The sequence below is a fragment of the Musa acuminata genome, chromosome BXJ1-1 (genome assembly GCF_036884655.1).
Source record: "Musa acuminata AAA Group cultivar baxijiao chromosome BXJ1-1, Cavendish_Baxijiao_AAA, whole genome shotgun sequence".
Lineage (NCBI taxonomy): Eukaryota > Viridiplantae > Streptophyta > Magnoliopsida > Zingiberales > Musaceae > Musa > Musa acuminata.
In genome coordinates, this window is record NC_088327.1 from 19,106,041 (window position 1) to 19,120,020 (window position 13,980).

The 13,980-nt window shown below is 42.2% G+C and overlaps 2 protein-coding genes across 7 annotated transcripts; one reads left to right on the forward strand and one right to left on the reverse strand.

Annotated features, from left to right (window-relative positions):
* The first annotated feature begins 1,163 nt into the window (after positions 1–1,163).
* On the forward strand, positions 1,164–6,105 carry LOC135581012 (trihelix transcription factor ENAP1-like). 6 transcript variants are annotated; one of them, XR_010514396.1, is made up of 4 exons: positions 1,166–2,446; positions 2,631–2,688; positions 4,212–4,280; positions 4,673–6,105. XR_010514396.1 is itself a non-coding variant. In XM_065188247.1 (3 exons), exons 1-2 carry the CDS (start codon positions 1,612–1,614, stop codon positions 2,645–2,647), a joined length of 852 nt encoding a protein of 283 aa, XP_065044319.1. In that variant the 5' UTR covers positions 1,166–1,611; the 3' UTR covers positions 2,648–2,688; positions 4,212–4,464. The 6 variants fall into 6 exon arrangements, 4 of the variants coding, with proteins under 4 accessions (XP_065044307.1, XP_065044319.1, XP_065044329.1 ...); XM_065188247.1 differs by lacking the exon at positions 4,673–6,105 and having other exon boundaries at positions 4,212–4,464; XR_010514398.1 differs by lacking the exon at positions 2,631–2,688 and having other exon boundaries at positions 1,174–2,446; positions 4,673–4,809.
* Positions 4,502–6,866, reverse strand: LOC103999901 (uncharacterized). The gene is made up of 6 exons (XM_065188266.1): positions 6,225–6,866; positions 5,896–6,049; positions 5,536–5,820; positions 5,286–5,457; positions 4,926–5,007; positions 4,502–4,826 (listed from the first exon to the last, which is right to left on the reverse strand). Exons 1-6 carry the CDS (start codon positions 6,761–6,763, stop codon positions 4,637–4,639), a joined length of 1,422 nt encoding a protein of 473 aa, XP_065044338.1. The 5' UTR covers positions 6,764–6,866; the 3' UTR covers positions 4,502–4,636.
* Positions 6,867–13,980: the final 7,114 nt, after the last annotated feature.

Below are 13,980 nucleotides of genomic sequence, written 5' to 3' on the forward strand. Positions count from 1 at the left end.
AATAATAGTTTATGGGTATTTTTTTGTATATAAATTTTAAATATGATATACATGTATGTTTTTTCTTTCAGTTATGTGTTTATAACTGTGTACAACTCTCAAGCACTACTATGTATAAGACAAATTCTATCATTTTATTTTACAAGTTAACATATTTCAAAATTATCTATTTTTCTACTATATAATTATTTATAATAATAGTAAATTGAAAAGTAGCTTCCTATTTTAATGACGGATATATGTTATGTATGAAATTAGGAGTCCGGTATTACAGTAAACCTTCTCCATATACATCGAATGTGTAATCTCTTGAATACTCTGACTAGGAAGAAAGACAGTATACTCTTTGGAGAAAATGTTTGGTAGCAAAGGTTTTAATCTATTAGTGATATCTTAGTCAAAACCTTTTAATTGGCATTGCAAAGGGATATAGGACAAAAATAATTGACAGTGAGATGATTAGGACACTTGAGCTAATGACAAGATGAGTGAGTGGATGACTAAGTGAAAAGCAAAATGCCAATTGAATGGAAGCAGTTACAGGTCCAATATAAGGAGATCAAAAATGTTAACCCAACAACCTCTGTAGAATCCACCATAAAGTAGGCCTCGGACTTTACCTATTTTGAAAAAATCCCCCTTGAAATATCATGGCCCATCTGTTAGACTTTGGACGACCTCTGTCTTAATGAAAAATTTAATCAAATAAAAATCAAGTATTAAATCGAGAACCTTCAAGACGAAAAATACTTTCACAAACGATTTAATCATAAAATGAACCTTCAAGAGGAGGAGGCGGCTTTCCTAAGAAACGACCAACAAGATTAAATTTTTATAGGACACAAGTGATTCAGCATCAATTTTGATAAAATCGACAAAAAAAAAATCTTCAATTTTATTATAAAAAAAGTATCGATTGAAAAGAATCAGACGAGTTATAAAAAACAAATTCGAAATCATTTGAGCCAAAATCCCGAGTACGGGCCCTGCAGAGGACTGCTTGGTTCTAGGAGCTGATGCTGAGGAAGGGGGAGAAACCTCCGGAGGATGAAGGTGGAAAGCCCAAAGGAAGGGGTGGCAGCAACGGAAGAACGGACCGAGCGAGGGCAAGGGATCGTGAGGGAGCGGGGCCGATGGGGTTTCCCCCATCGCTCGACAAAGAAACTCTCACGGGGCTTGTCTCACTAGAGAATAAAAGACAGGGCCTTCGCCGCTTTTTGAACCGCACGGGAATGAATGGGACGAAACTAACAACGATAAAAACTTACCACGACTCCAGCAACGAAAACTCGTGCTCGTCCGTTTCGCCGTCTGTCAAATTTCCTCGCGCGGGTTCCGAAACCAACGGCGGTGATGCTCCGTCCCTGTGGGCCCCGCCCTCTCCCAGCCCCCGACCCCTCGTGAAGCGCCAACGTCGGCGCACGCGCTTGATCCTCGGCGGCCCCCCGTTCACGTACCCCTCACGTGGTCCCCGCCTTCGTTCGCCGGCGCCTTTCGCCGCCTCTTTACTTGCCCCACCTGCCGCCGTCAAACCCTAACGCTATCGACGTCGACTACATAATAGTCCAGCGCGCGCGAGAGAGAAGGGAATCGGGGTTTGGGATCGGGAAGATGGAAGGGAGGGAAGCGGCGCCGACGAGGCCACCGAACCTGGCGGTGCTATACCGGGAGGACTGCTGGAGCGAGGGGGAGACGTCGGCGCTGGTGGACGTCTGGGGCGACCGCTACATCGAACTCAACCGCGGGAACCTCCGGCAGAAGCACTGGCAGGAGGTCGCCGACGCCGTCAACTCCCGCCGCGGCGCCGGACGCCGCCCGCCCCGCACCGACATCCAGTGCAAAAACCGCTTCGACACCCTCAAGAAGAAGCACAAGGTCGAGAAGGCCCGGATCGCCGCCCGCGCCGAGAGTCAGTGGCCCTTCTTCTCCCGCCTCGACGCCCTCGTGGGATCCTCCCCGGCCCCGGCCCCGGCCGCTCCGAAGAAGCCCTCCGCCTCGCTGTCTCTCGCCCTGCCGCTCCCTTTCCACCGCAAGGGCTCATCCTTGTCCGCCGCCACCGCCGTGGGCCCGGCGGAGCCGAGGAAGAAGCAGTCTACCGCCGCCGCCACGTCGTTCCCGGTGGATAGCCCGTTCTTCAGGCGTGCGGCCGCGGCGAAGGACAACGAGGAGGGGTCGGGATCGCTGTCGAGATCGTCGTCGAGATCAGAAACGGGGTGGAAGAGGGGGAGAGAAGGGGAGGGCAACGGGATCCGGGAACTGGCTAGGGCGATCGTGAGGTTTGCGGAAATCTATGAGAGGGTGGAGGAAGCAAAGCAGAGACAGATGATGGAGCTGGAGGAGCAGCGGATGGAGTTTGTTAAGGCGCTGGAGTTACAGAAGATGGAGATCATAGTGGATTCGCAAGTGCAGCTTGCAAAGATCAAGCGTTCCAGGCAATCACATACTGGTGAGAGATCTGATCTCTTCTTTATTAAAAGTTGAATTTGTTTCCACTGATTTGGTTTGCTATTTCAATCTGAGAAACAAAATCATACTTCATGCCTTCCATGAACTTGTTTGGTATACTGATTGATATATTGGTAGCTCTTTTCTTCAACTTTGTATTAATCTCATTTTCGTATGATGTCAAGTCACTAGGAAATATTGACAGAGCCCAAAACCTGCTATTCTATGGGAGGAATGAGAAAGGTAAATTAAATTGTTAGAGCTTGGATGATAAATCTTTGTAAAATAAATATCATCACTGGCATCATTCTCATCCATAAAGAGAACTCACTCACTGGCTATGAATTCACAACTCCATCAAATATAGTCGACTGTTTTTTTCCTAAGCCAACAACATTCTGTTTCAACTGCTATATATACTTGGGGAACTCATGTCGAATTTAGCAGTTAGATACTTTCATGCATAATATTTCCTTTTAGTTGTGCCTACTTATGCAACTTGGGGCTCTTGAAAATGGATAATGCGTGTGAAAACCAGCTGCCTACTTTCTAGGATGACAATAGGGGAGCAGCTTGAACTTGAATGTAATGAGGGATCTTTTTTTTAAGTTGTGCAACTACAAGAATAAAGATAGAAGAATCTTTTCTGGACTCGGTACGAGTAAATTTGGTTGATCTGAAGACAAACCGGACCCAGTTTGAATTCTAATGAGTCTTTTGTTCCCTCATCATCTGCCTAATCTGAATTTACGGCTTAATTCTTCAAGTCTTTTATTACACCAATTCTCTTCGGTAATGTGTCGTCAACTCATTCTCAAAATTGATGGCTTTGCTATTTTGGTATAGGTTATTTCGATTTATTTCTTGCCATATCTAGAAGGCATCTGTGGCCTTCCAATGATCCAATCCCTTTTGCTAATAGATCTTATTTTCCCGAAATTTAAGTAGGATGGAGGTTACATTTATAATTGAATCTGAACTTTTGAAGGAACTTTAAGTCTAAGCTGGTTTCCACGTGACTTCTCGAGTTCTTCTTCTATACGAGGAACACAAGTACATGAAGAGTGAGCTAAAAAACAGAAAAAAAACAGATGTCTGATATCTTGTCACATTCTATCTTAATCAAGCTGAAGGAAAACAATTTAGTTCTCTTGTCACACATCTTTGTTGCTGACTGGCATTCTGTTCCTTTGGCATATTTGTGTGGCTTGCTTATGGCATTCCATCATCATTGCATATTACATGCAAGCTTTCACAATAGTAATTCATATCATTATTTTGCTCCTTAATGTACTGCAGAGCCCTAATCTAATATTTCCTTTTGCTGTCGGATAAGTTCATGACGTATTTGTTGTCTAAATAAATCATGTTCCAGAACTGCCGTGATTCTTTCTAAGTTTTACCGTGAATGTTTCTTTTGGCTTTTGATAACGATTAATCATTGGTGTATTACATGATATAAAGTCTTTGATGATGCTCTTCAGAGACAACAGTCATGTGGACTTGCGAGTATCGTTCTTTATAGTTGCCTTAAGATTCATAATAATAATAAAAAAAAAGCTGAAAATTTTGCTACTTTAGGAGCTGCATTTAAAAAAAAAAAAAGTTTTTTCCATGATAGAATGTGGTAGCACAAAGTCATATTATTGATGATAAATCTTTACTGAGATCAGAGCTGTTTAATGTATTTCTAGGGGACTTTGATAGTTAAGAGCACAGCTAAAAAAATTAATCTGAATATGTGTTTTGCTTTTGCTTTTCTGCAGATAGCTATCTATAATTAGATCAAGGGAGAGAATTTATGGTGGTGGTGACCATACTTTGTGAATGCTTTGGTTCGTCCCAACTTCCTCTCCATGATGCACTTTTAGAGAACCTGTCGACATAACTTTTATGCTTGGAGAGTACTTTTAACCCCTTTTCTTTTATTACTTGGTGTTGTCTTTTAACCAGTGGTCATGGTGACCATACTTTGAAACTGGAATGCATTCATCTATTTCCCTTGACATAAGAACAAAATGCACTATTGAGAAGAATGGAATTATACACCACTCTATATGAGAAACCCTTTTCCAAGTAACAGATTCTAAGTTAAACAGGTCGTAGTAGCTTACAGATATCAGGAAGTCGTGGTTATACAAATTATGACAATTTTAGTTACTTTACTACTAAATCTCAACATACAATTGTGTTAGCAGATCACCTCTCTACTTATATCTGCTCCCAGGTTGAGAAGCTTCGCTTCAAAGTTCTCATAGCCTCTATCGATATGATGGACACCCACAACTTCTGTGACTCCTCTCGCGGCCATTCCAGCTAGAACCAGGGCAGCTCCACCCCTCAAATCAGCTGCTTCAACTTTTGAACCAGAAAGAGCAACACTGGAAGGGAAGAGGCGAACCGTAAGCAACATATGTTCCAGGTGCATTCTCAGCATAAGTTTATGAACATGGACATTAAAATGCTGGAATCAAACATACTTCCTTTGTGTTGTTCTCCCTTTAACAAAGGCTGACCTCCCATGAACTTCTATTCTGGCACCCAGCTTTTGCAACTCCTTCACTGCAAAATGAGAACCAAAGAAAAGGAAAGCCAAATTTGTAGGTAACAACAAGCCATTTTAACTGCATTATAGAGTTTTTTTTCTTCGATATGAAGTTGTTAAAACAGAGAAAATAAATCAAATTTGGAATTCAAGAACAAACCAATTGGATTGACAAGAGAAGAAATCCAAGTGGTAAGATGAGAACGGAGACGCTCAAGATACACCATGCGCTACATGAAAGGTGTGTGAATTTAATGCTGGTAAAACGAAGAGAACAATGCAAGAATAAGCATACCGTGGTGCATTCGGTTCTCAAAAACAGATTCTTCGACGATGCTTGGTCCACCACAAGTCGTCAACAAGGCCATGAACTGAGGTTGAAGATCCGTAGGAAAGCCTGGATAAGGCAATGTCTTGAGATACAACCCTCGAAGATCACCACCGGCGGTTGCCGTCGCAGCTGAAACCTGCAAGTAGTTATGCCTCAAAACATCAGGCATAAGCATGGAGAGAGACGAGCAGCAGCAGACCCAGATTTCCCCAACCTCAAGAATGCCATCTCCCTTCTGCGAAATCCTACAGCCAACCGCAGAGAGCTTGTCGATGATGCTGGTTAGATGACAAGGGATGACAGGGGACAACGAAACACAAGATCGGGTAATTGCTGCTGCAACCATGAAAGTGCCGGTTTCTATTCTGTCCGGTATCACGGTGAACTGAGCTCCATGCAACGACCTTCTACCGTCGATGACAAGCGTGCGAGTGCCAACCCCTTTGATCTGCGCCCCGCAGGCGACGAGGAACCGAGCGAGGTCTGCCACTTCGGGTTCCTGGAGAAGGAACGAGTAGTAGCCTATTTTAGTCGGGAGATACAACGAAAACTTGATGTGTTTGAGAGTTGGAACCTGAGCTACGTTGGTGAGCACGGACACTCCCTCTGCCATTGAAGCCGCCATCATGAGGGTTTCACTTGCGCCAACACTCGGGTAATCGAGATGGAACCGTCCTCCGGTGAGTCCTCTGCCATTTGCTGCCTTCACATGCACTTTCCCATGCCTGTTCAAGTGCAAAAACGCATGTCAGATGCTTAATGGCTTAGAAATGGTTTGGGATTTCGTTCTTGATTTCATTTATTTTCTTGTTGATGTGAATTGTGGCAATCCTCCCTCGAAGTGCTATGAAACACAGCAGCTATAGGTAATCACGAAGGCAAAGCCAAGAATTGACTTAACTCAGTTCCACGACACCGCCGAGAGCGGAGAGGCCACGGAGGTAGAGATCAACAGGGCGCGCTCCGATGCTGCACCCGCCCGGCAGAGCGACTGCCGCCTCCCCAAGCCGCGCGACCAGGGGGCCCAGCACAAAGAACCCCGCCCGGATCTTCCTGACCTCGTCCGCTGCCGGCTCCGCCGAGCTCAGCGCGGTGGAGTCCACCGCCAACTCCCCGCCGCCCCTTTCCTGCACCTGCGCCCCCAGGGAGCGGAGGATCGCCACCATCGCGCGGGCGTCGGAGATGTCGGGCACGCCCCGGACCTCCACGGCGCCGCCGGAGCAGCAGAGGGCGCCGGCCAGCACGGCGAGGGCGGAGTTCTTGGAGCCGCTGATGGGGACGTGGCCGGAGAGGTGGCCACCCCCCGAGATGACGAGCTTGCGGTGGTGGTGGTCGGTCGAGCGGGGGAGGACGGAGACGGCGGGCGCGTCCGCGGCCAAATGCGAGGGCATTGGGTGGAGGGAGACGGGGGAGGGGATGGAATGGGAGAAGGGGAGCGCCATTGGACAGGATCGACGTGGTTTAGGGTTTGAGTTCCTCGATGATGATAATGATGTAAGGTGATTTGGAGGCAAAATAAGTTCGAATTAGGCGGCAAGCATAGAAATCGGTTAATGGGATTATTGTTCGGCCTTTTCAAGTAAAAAACTCTTATTTAGTTTGGTACGTTTTTTATACTGGAAATTGCTGCTATTCGCAACTTTTCTTTTTTTTTTCTATTTACGATCCATTGCTTCATATAATTATTTTAAAAATAATAAAATATAATTTTATTAAATAATTTTTTTACTAATCATATATTTATTTTTCACAACCTCTCAATTGGTCCAGACGTCTTTTAGGTTTATACATATTATCCAAAAGATTATATCTTTCTGAAAATATTAGGAATATTATCTTTTTGAATCTAAATCTGACGTTTTAAATCTAAAAAATATTAAATCGATCTAACAAACATAAAAAATTATTTCTGACATTCTCATCTATATTCAAATTGTTCTATTTGATTATCCATCTTTTTCTATCATTTTACATCATCAAAAATGAAAGATATTCGACTAATGTAAGTTTGTTAGAATTAAATGATAAGTTGAGAGTATTTAGAGGAATATTTTATAAATATTAAAAGTTTTTAGTATTAGGATCCGAGTAGCACTAACGGGGGGTGAATTAGTGCAACGGATTAAAACTCATAAGTTTGAAATCGATTTCGTAAATGTGTAGAGATTTCGATTCGACGAAGGATGACTTAGCTAAAATAGCTTGAGTAAAGGTAGTCAAGAGTAGGGAGATGAAGATCGAACGATTTGCAACTAAGTAGAGAAATGGTTCAAAAAATTAAACACTCACACATTCAAGGAACACCACGATGTATAGTGGTTCGGTCAAATGACTTACATCCACTTTCGAAGCCTTATTCAATGAGGCTTTCAACTTCCACTAGCAAATCACTTTGTAGAGGAAGGATCAAATACCCCTCTTACAATATTCTTACAGTTCACACTCTTACAGATTTTTCCAAAGAGAAAGAGGAAGGTGAACACTTAAGCTATTGAAAACAAGACTTTACTAGAGTTTTTTCTCACTTTCTAACTTGTCAAAAAGGTATTATCTCTGTTGAGAATTGAGGGGTATTTATAGGCCCCAAGAGGATTCAAATTTGAGCTCCAAATTTGAATCGCTTTTGGGTTTCCCGGTGGCGGTGCCACCGCTTGTTAATGTCTGACACTGACAGTGTACTGGCGGTGCCACCGTCGGTCCTCTCGGGTTCTAGGCGGTGCCACCGCCGGACCTCTCGAGTTCTGGGCGGGTGCCACCGCCTAGTCCAGCGGTGCCACCGCTTGGACTATTCCAGCTCATTGGTTGGGCTCCAAACTTGACCCAAACCAGTCCAAACTCGGGCCTAATTGGCCCCTAACCGGGTTATAGGATTAACCCTTAATCCTAACCCAAATTATATGCAAACTACAAAATTAAGACATAGCCCTAAGAAAATTTTAATTGGCAATGTCGAGTTTCCTTCCGGTGAGCTTTCCGACGAACTTCCAGCGGACTTCTGATACACCCTCAGATTTCTTCCGACGAACTCCCAGTAGGCTCCCGGTCTTGTGGCGAGTTCAACGAGTCTTTAGCAAGTATCTGAACCTTCTCGGTGATCTCCGTGAACCTCCGACGATCTTTTCGGCGGACTTCCGGAAACTTCGGTAAGTCCCCGATTCTTTCTCGGTTGGTTCCAGCAACACTTCCGATGATTCTTCGGACTTTCGGCGGACTCTCGAACACCCATCGAACTTGACTCCGGTAAACTTGTTTTATGTCTTCATGCTATCATAGTTAATCCTACACATGTAAAACACACTTCGATCTAGACAATTAATCCTAAGCATCTAATCAAGTTGTCCGGCATGTCATTGGTCTCTCGACGCTTCGTCCGATTCTTCGGCGCATCGTCCTATCTTGTGGCCTATTGCCCAATTGGCTAGTTGACTCCGTAACTCCGATATCCTTGGCGCAATATCCGCTTTTCTTGGCCCGATGCCCGAATCCATGGCTCGAAGCCTTTTGTCGATATGTCGATCGATCCACCGGCTCGATGTCCAATCTTCTGACATATTCCTCCGGCCCAACATGATTTTCCTACTTTAATTATCTCATCTTGATCGAAGCATCCAACGTCACTCAAAACGCAGATTAAAACATAAACACATATTGATTGGTTTCATCATCAAAATCCGAGATTCAACAATCTTTCCCTTTTTGATGATGACAACCAATCGACGATGGAGTTAACCTTAACTTCCGGAGTTTAAATAAACTCCCCCTATCAATATACCATATTGATAGAAACTCTTGGATTCAGAAATCCAAGCAACATGTCATGATAAAATCATGACATATAATCAACATACTTCTCCCCCTTTATCATCAACAAAAAGGAGAAGTAGCATAATCAAGTGTTTGTGATATACAAGTTAAACTTATTGTATGAAAAACATAATATCCATTTTTATCATCATGCAAGTTTGCTATCATCATAGATATACATGGTAGTACGATAGCAAGTTTACAATATACAAGCTAGCAAAAAAATTTTAACATTTTAAGACATGTAAGCTAGCAATTTTGATATATTTAAGAAAGCAACTCTTGCTTCTTGAAATATAAGTTTTGCTAGATGTGCAAGTTAACTTTTTGTTTCTTAAGATAGGCAAGATAGCACTCTTTGGTGATGTTCAAGATAGCAATTTCTTCTCTTTTGAGAAGTATAATTTTTGTTTTTTTTTTTCTTGAATTGTGTGAGCTAGCAAATTAGCTTTCTAGCATATTTTGCTCCCCCCTTTGTCATTGTCAAAAAGAAGAGAAGACCCTTTACGTTAATTTCTAAATTATGATAAAGGTAAATAGCATAGATGAAAATTCAAGTCTTGAATGTCAAAATAATTATTTTATCATGAATATTTCATCATTGCTTCAATCATCACTATAACTCATCATGCACAAAATGTAAAATCATCTAACATGATACAAACATTTATTTTTAAAATATTTATCACTATTTTCATGTATGATAATAAAGTATTAATGATACTAAACATTAAATCAATATTTTGAAGTATTTATCATTTCATGATTGTTGGTATCAAATATTTATCATTTAAAGCATTCATGATACACATCATATGCAATACATTACATACATCATCATAATAAAAAACATATGCATCATTCCAAATCATAAATGTTTCAAATCATCATGGTATTAATCTGTCAAAAACCGGGAGATGACACTTTTCAACTCTAAATTCAAATTGATTGGGGCCTATATAAACCCCACCCTTTCCCCCATAAAAGGGAAACTGAAAGCTTACATTTATTCTGAGAATTTGAGAGCTTAAAAGTATTGTAAAAGGCTAGAAGTTCTTCTCCATCTCTTCTTCTAAGTTTTGATCATTCAAGAGAGGAGTGAAAATCTGTAAGGGTTGTCTCCTAAGCCCGTCAAAAGGAGAAAAGATATAAAAGGTGGTTGACCTTCGCCTATTGAAGGAAGGCCTCTAGTGTACGTCGATGACCTCGTCGGAGGAGGAAGCCAAAAGTGGATGTAGGACAAGATTGCCCGAACCACTCTAAAATTGCGATGCTCTCTGGTTTGCATTTATTATTGTTGTTTACCTTACTGCAAACCTCCATATATCCTTTACTTCCTCATTACTTTTGCTGCACTCCTTTACGAACTCACTTTCAAGTTAAGTTTCCGAAAACGGTTTTACGTCGGAAACGATTTCATCGTACGAACGTCGTTTGAAATCGACGAAAGTTTTTCCGCTGCACTAATTCACCCCCCTCCTCCCCCCCCCCCCACTCTTAGTGCTCTTGATCCTAACAATTGGTATCAGAGCGAGGTTAACTCTTAATCGGATTAAAACCCAAGAGAGATGGCATATGCCGGAAACCAAGAGGGCCACTCTATTACATGTCCACCCATGTTTAATGGGATGGACTAAACCTACTGGAAGACCTGAATGAGGATCTTCCTTATTTCCATAGATTTGAACTTTGGAATCTTGTTGAAAATGAATTTTTAAAGTCTTCTGTTCCAATGATCAATTGTAATGAATTGGAGAAGAATACTTTCGCTCTTATTGCAAAGGCTATGAATGCCTTATTTTGTGCGCTTGATAAAAACGAGTTCAATCGTGTTTCGGTTTGTGAAACTGCATTTGATATTTGGCACACACTCGAAGTGACTCACGAAAGCATGAGTAGAGTAAAAGAGTCAAAAATCAATCTTTTAATATATTCTTTTGAACCTTTTCGAATGAAACCGAGCGAGACCATAGGCGACATGTACACCCGTTCTACAGATGTCATCAATAGTCTAAAAGGACTCGATAAAAGTTTTTCGGATTTTGAGCTTGTGAATAAGATTCTAAGATTGCTTCCAAAGAGTTGGTACCCTAAAGTCACTACTATTCAAGAGGCTAAAGATTTAAACAACTTCCCTCTTGAAGAATTAATTGGATCATTAATGACCTACGAAATGACTTGCAAAGCTCATAAAGAGCAAGAAGACATCCTTCCAAAGAACAAGAAGGATATGGTACTTAGAACTTTAGAATACCACTTGAGAGAAAACTCAAGTGATGAGGACTATGACGATTACTTGGCACTTCTAACAAGGAAATTTAAAAAATTCATTAAAAAAAATAAGTTTAAAAATGACACAAAAAATAAATTTGAACCCAAGAAGGACCAAGTTATTTGCTACGAATGCAAGAAGCCGGGACACTACAAAAGTGATTGTCCTCAAGCCAAGAAGAGAACACCAAAGAAGAAGGTGCTCAAAGCAACGTGAGATGACTCAACCACGTCCGAAAGAAGAGGAGTCCAACACCGAGCAAGTTGCTCATGTTGAATCTCGGATTTTGATGATGAAACTAATTGATTGTGTTTATATGTTAAACTGCATTTTGACTGATGCAGGTCTACTTGATCAGGATTAGACAGTTAACGTAAGAGGAATTGACGTTGCGCCAGAGGAGATCACGTTAGGATATTGGATGGCAGAAGGCTTCGGACGTCGGGCATCGGGCCAAGAGCGGAATTACGCCAAGGATATCGGGGTTGCAGAGGTCAACTATCGATTGGGCAACAAGCCGCAAGAGAGGACGATACGCTGAAGAATCGGACGAAGCACCAACCAATGATGTGCCGGGCAACAGAATGTCAATTCGCGTTGTAATAATTGTCTAGATCGGAGTAGAGTTTTGGCTTGTGTGTGCATGATTAACTACGATAACGACGAAGACATAAAGCGAAACAAAGTGTCGGAATCAAGCACGAAGGATTTGTTGTGAGTTCGAGAGTTCGACGAAAGTCCGAAGGTTCGTCGGGAATGCTACCGGAACTAGCTGAGAATGAGTATGGAGCTTGCCGAAGGGTTTTTCGGAAGCTCGCCGGAAGGTTCGTTGGAAGTTCGCGGAGCTCACCGAGAAAGATCAGAGCTTGCCAAAGAAGCTCATTGGAACTCGCCAAGATCAAATCGTGAAGTCTAGGAGCTTGCCGGGAGTCCGTAGAATGGTTTCCGAGAGTTCGTCGGAAGACCGTCGGAAGTTCGCCGGAAGCTCGCCGGAAAAAAGTCTTGACTTGCGAACTTTGTAATAGCTTAGAAAATGTCTTTAAATTCATAGTTAGCACATTAATTAGGGTTAGGATTAGGTGTTAATCCTATAACTCAAGTAGGGGCCAATTGGGCCCGAGTTCGGACTGGTTTGGGCCAAGTTTGGAGCCCAACCAGTGAGCTGAAATAGTGTAGGCGGTGGCACCGCCAGATTAGGTGGTGGCACCGCCTAGAACCCGAGAACCAAGTGGTGGCACCGCTTGGCTGGGCGGTGACACCGCCAGTCTACTGTCTGTGTCAGACACTGACAAGCGGTGGCACCGCCACTGACAGGCGGTGGCACCGCCAGCATCGGGAACCAAAGAGAATTCAAATTTTGGAGCCCAAATTTGAATCCTCTTGAGGCCTATAAATACCCCTCAAATCTCAACTGAGATTACAACTTTTTGAGAAGTAATTGATTGAGAGAAAGGTCTTAGAAAAGTCTTAGCAAGTCTTGTTTTCAATTTCTTGAGTGTTCACCTCCTTCTTTCTCTTCAAAAATTTGTAAGAGTGTGAACCATTTGTAAAAGGTTGTAAGAGGGGTATTTGCCCTTCCCCTTCAAGAGATTTGCTAGTGGAAGGTGGGAGCCTCATCGAAGAGGGCCTCGCAAGTGGATGTAGGTCATTTGACCGAACCACTTTAAAATCGGTGTGATCTCTGGTTTGCATTCTCTTATTGCTATTTACATTACTGCAAACCTTCTTACGTGCTTTATTTCCTCATTACCTTTGCTGCATATCTTTACGAACACGCGTTCAAGTTAAGCTTTTTAAGTTCGGTTATTATCGTTTCAAAAGATTTGTCGAAACGAAAGTTTTAATCCGCTGCACTAATTCACCCCCCCCCCCCCCTCTTAGTGGCGCTCAGATCCTAACAGCTTACTACGCCCTAATGGCCATCGGAGAGAAGGTAACGAATTTAATTGATACAGATTTATCATTTGATGAATTATTAAATGCTTTCCATGGCTTATTTGATGAATGCAAAACAATTAGTAGAAATATAAATTGTTAAAAAAGGAGCATGATAGTCTTATTAGTAATTTTGATAAATTTAAAAACTGAATATCATAATAGTTTAGCTCCATGTTTAAAATGTCATGATCTAGAAACTCTCCAAAAGGAGAACTTGCTACTTAAGGACACCTTGAAGAAATTCGAGGTTGGTAGCAAGTCTTTGAATATGATCCTTACAAATAAGGGTCACATTCCTAAAAAAAATGGAATCGGATTTGTGAGAAGTCCTCACCAAAATCCAACCACCTTTATTAAAGGCCCTATCTTACATGTTCGGCACTAAAGCAGATGCAACTTTTATTGCAAACATGGATATAGAACTTATCATTGTCCATTTAAGAAAGTTAGTCTAAACAAACTGATTTGGGTTCCTAAAGGAACCATGATAAATTCTATGCAACATGATAAACAATTTAGATCAGTTTTTAAGGCACCCAAAAGTAAATGGGTACCTAAAAATCATCCTTTCTTGTAGAAATATATACCATCACAAGCTAGGAGCAAGAGATGGTACCTCGATAGTGGATGCTCAAGGCATATGAC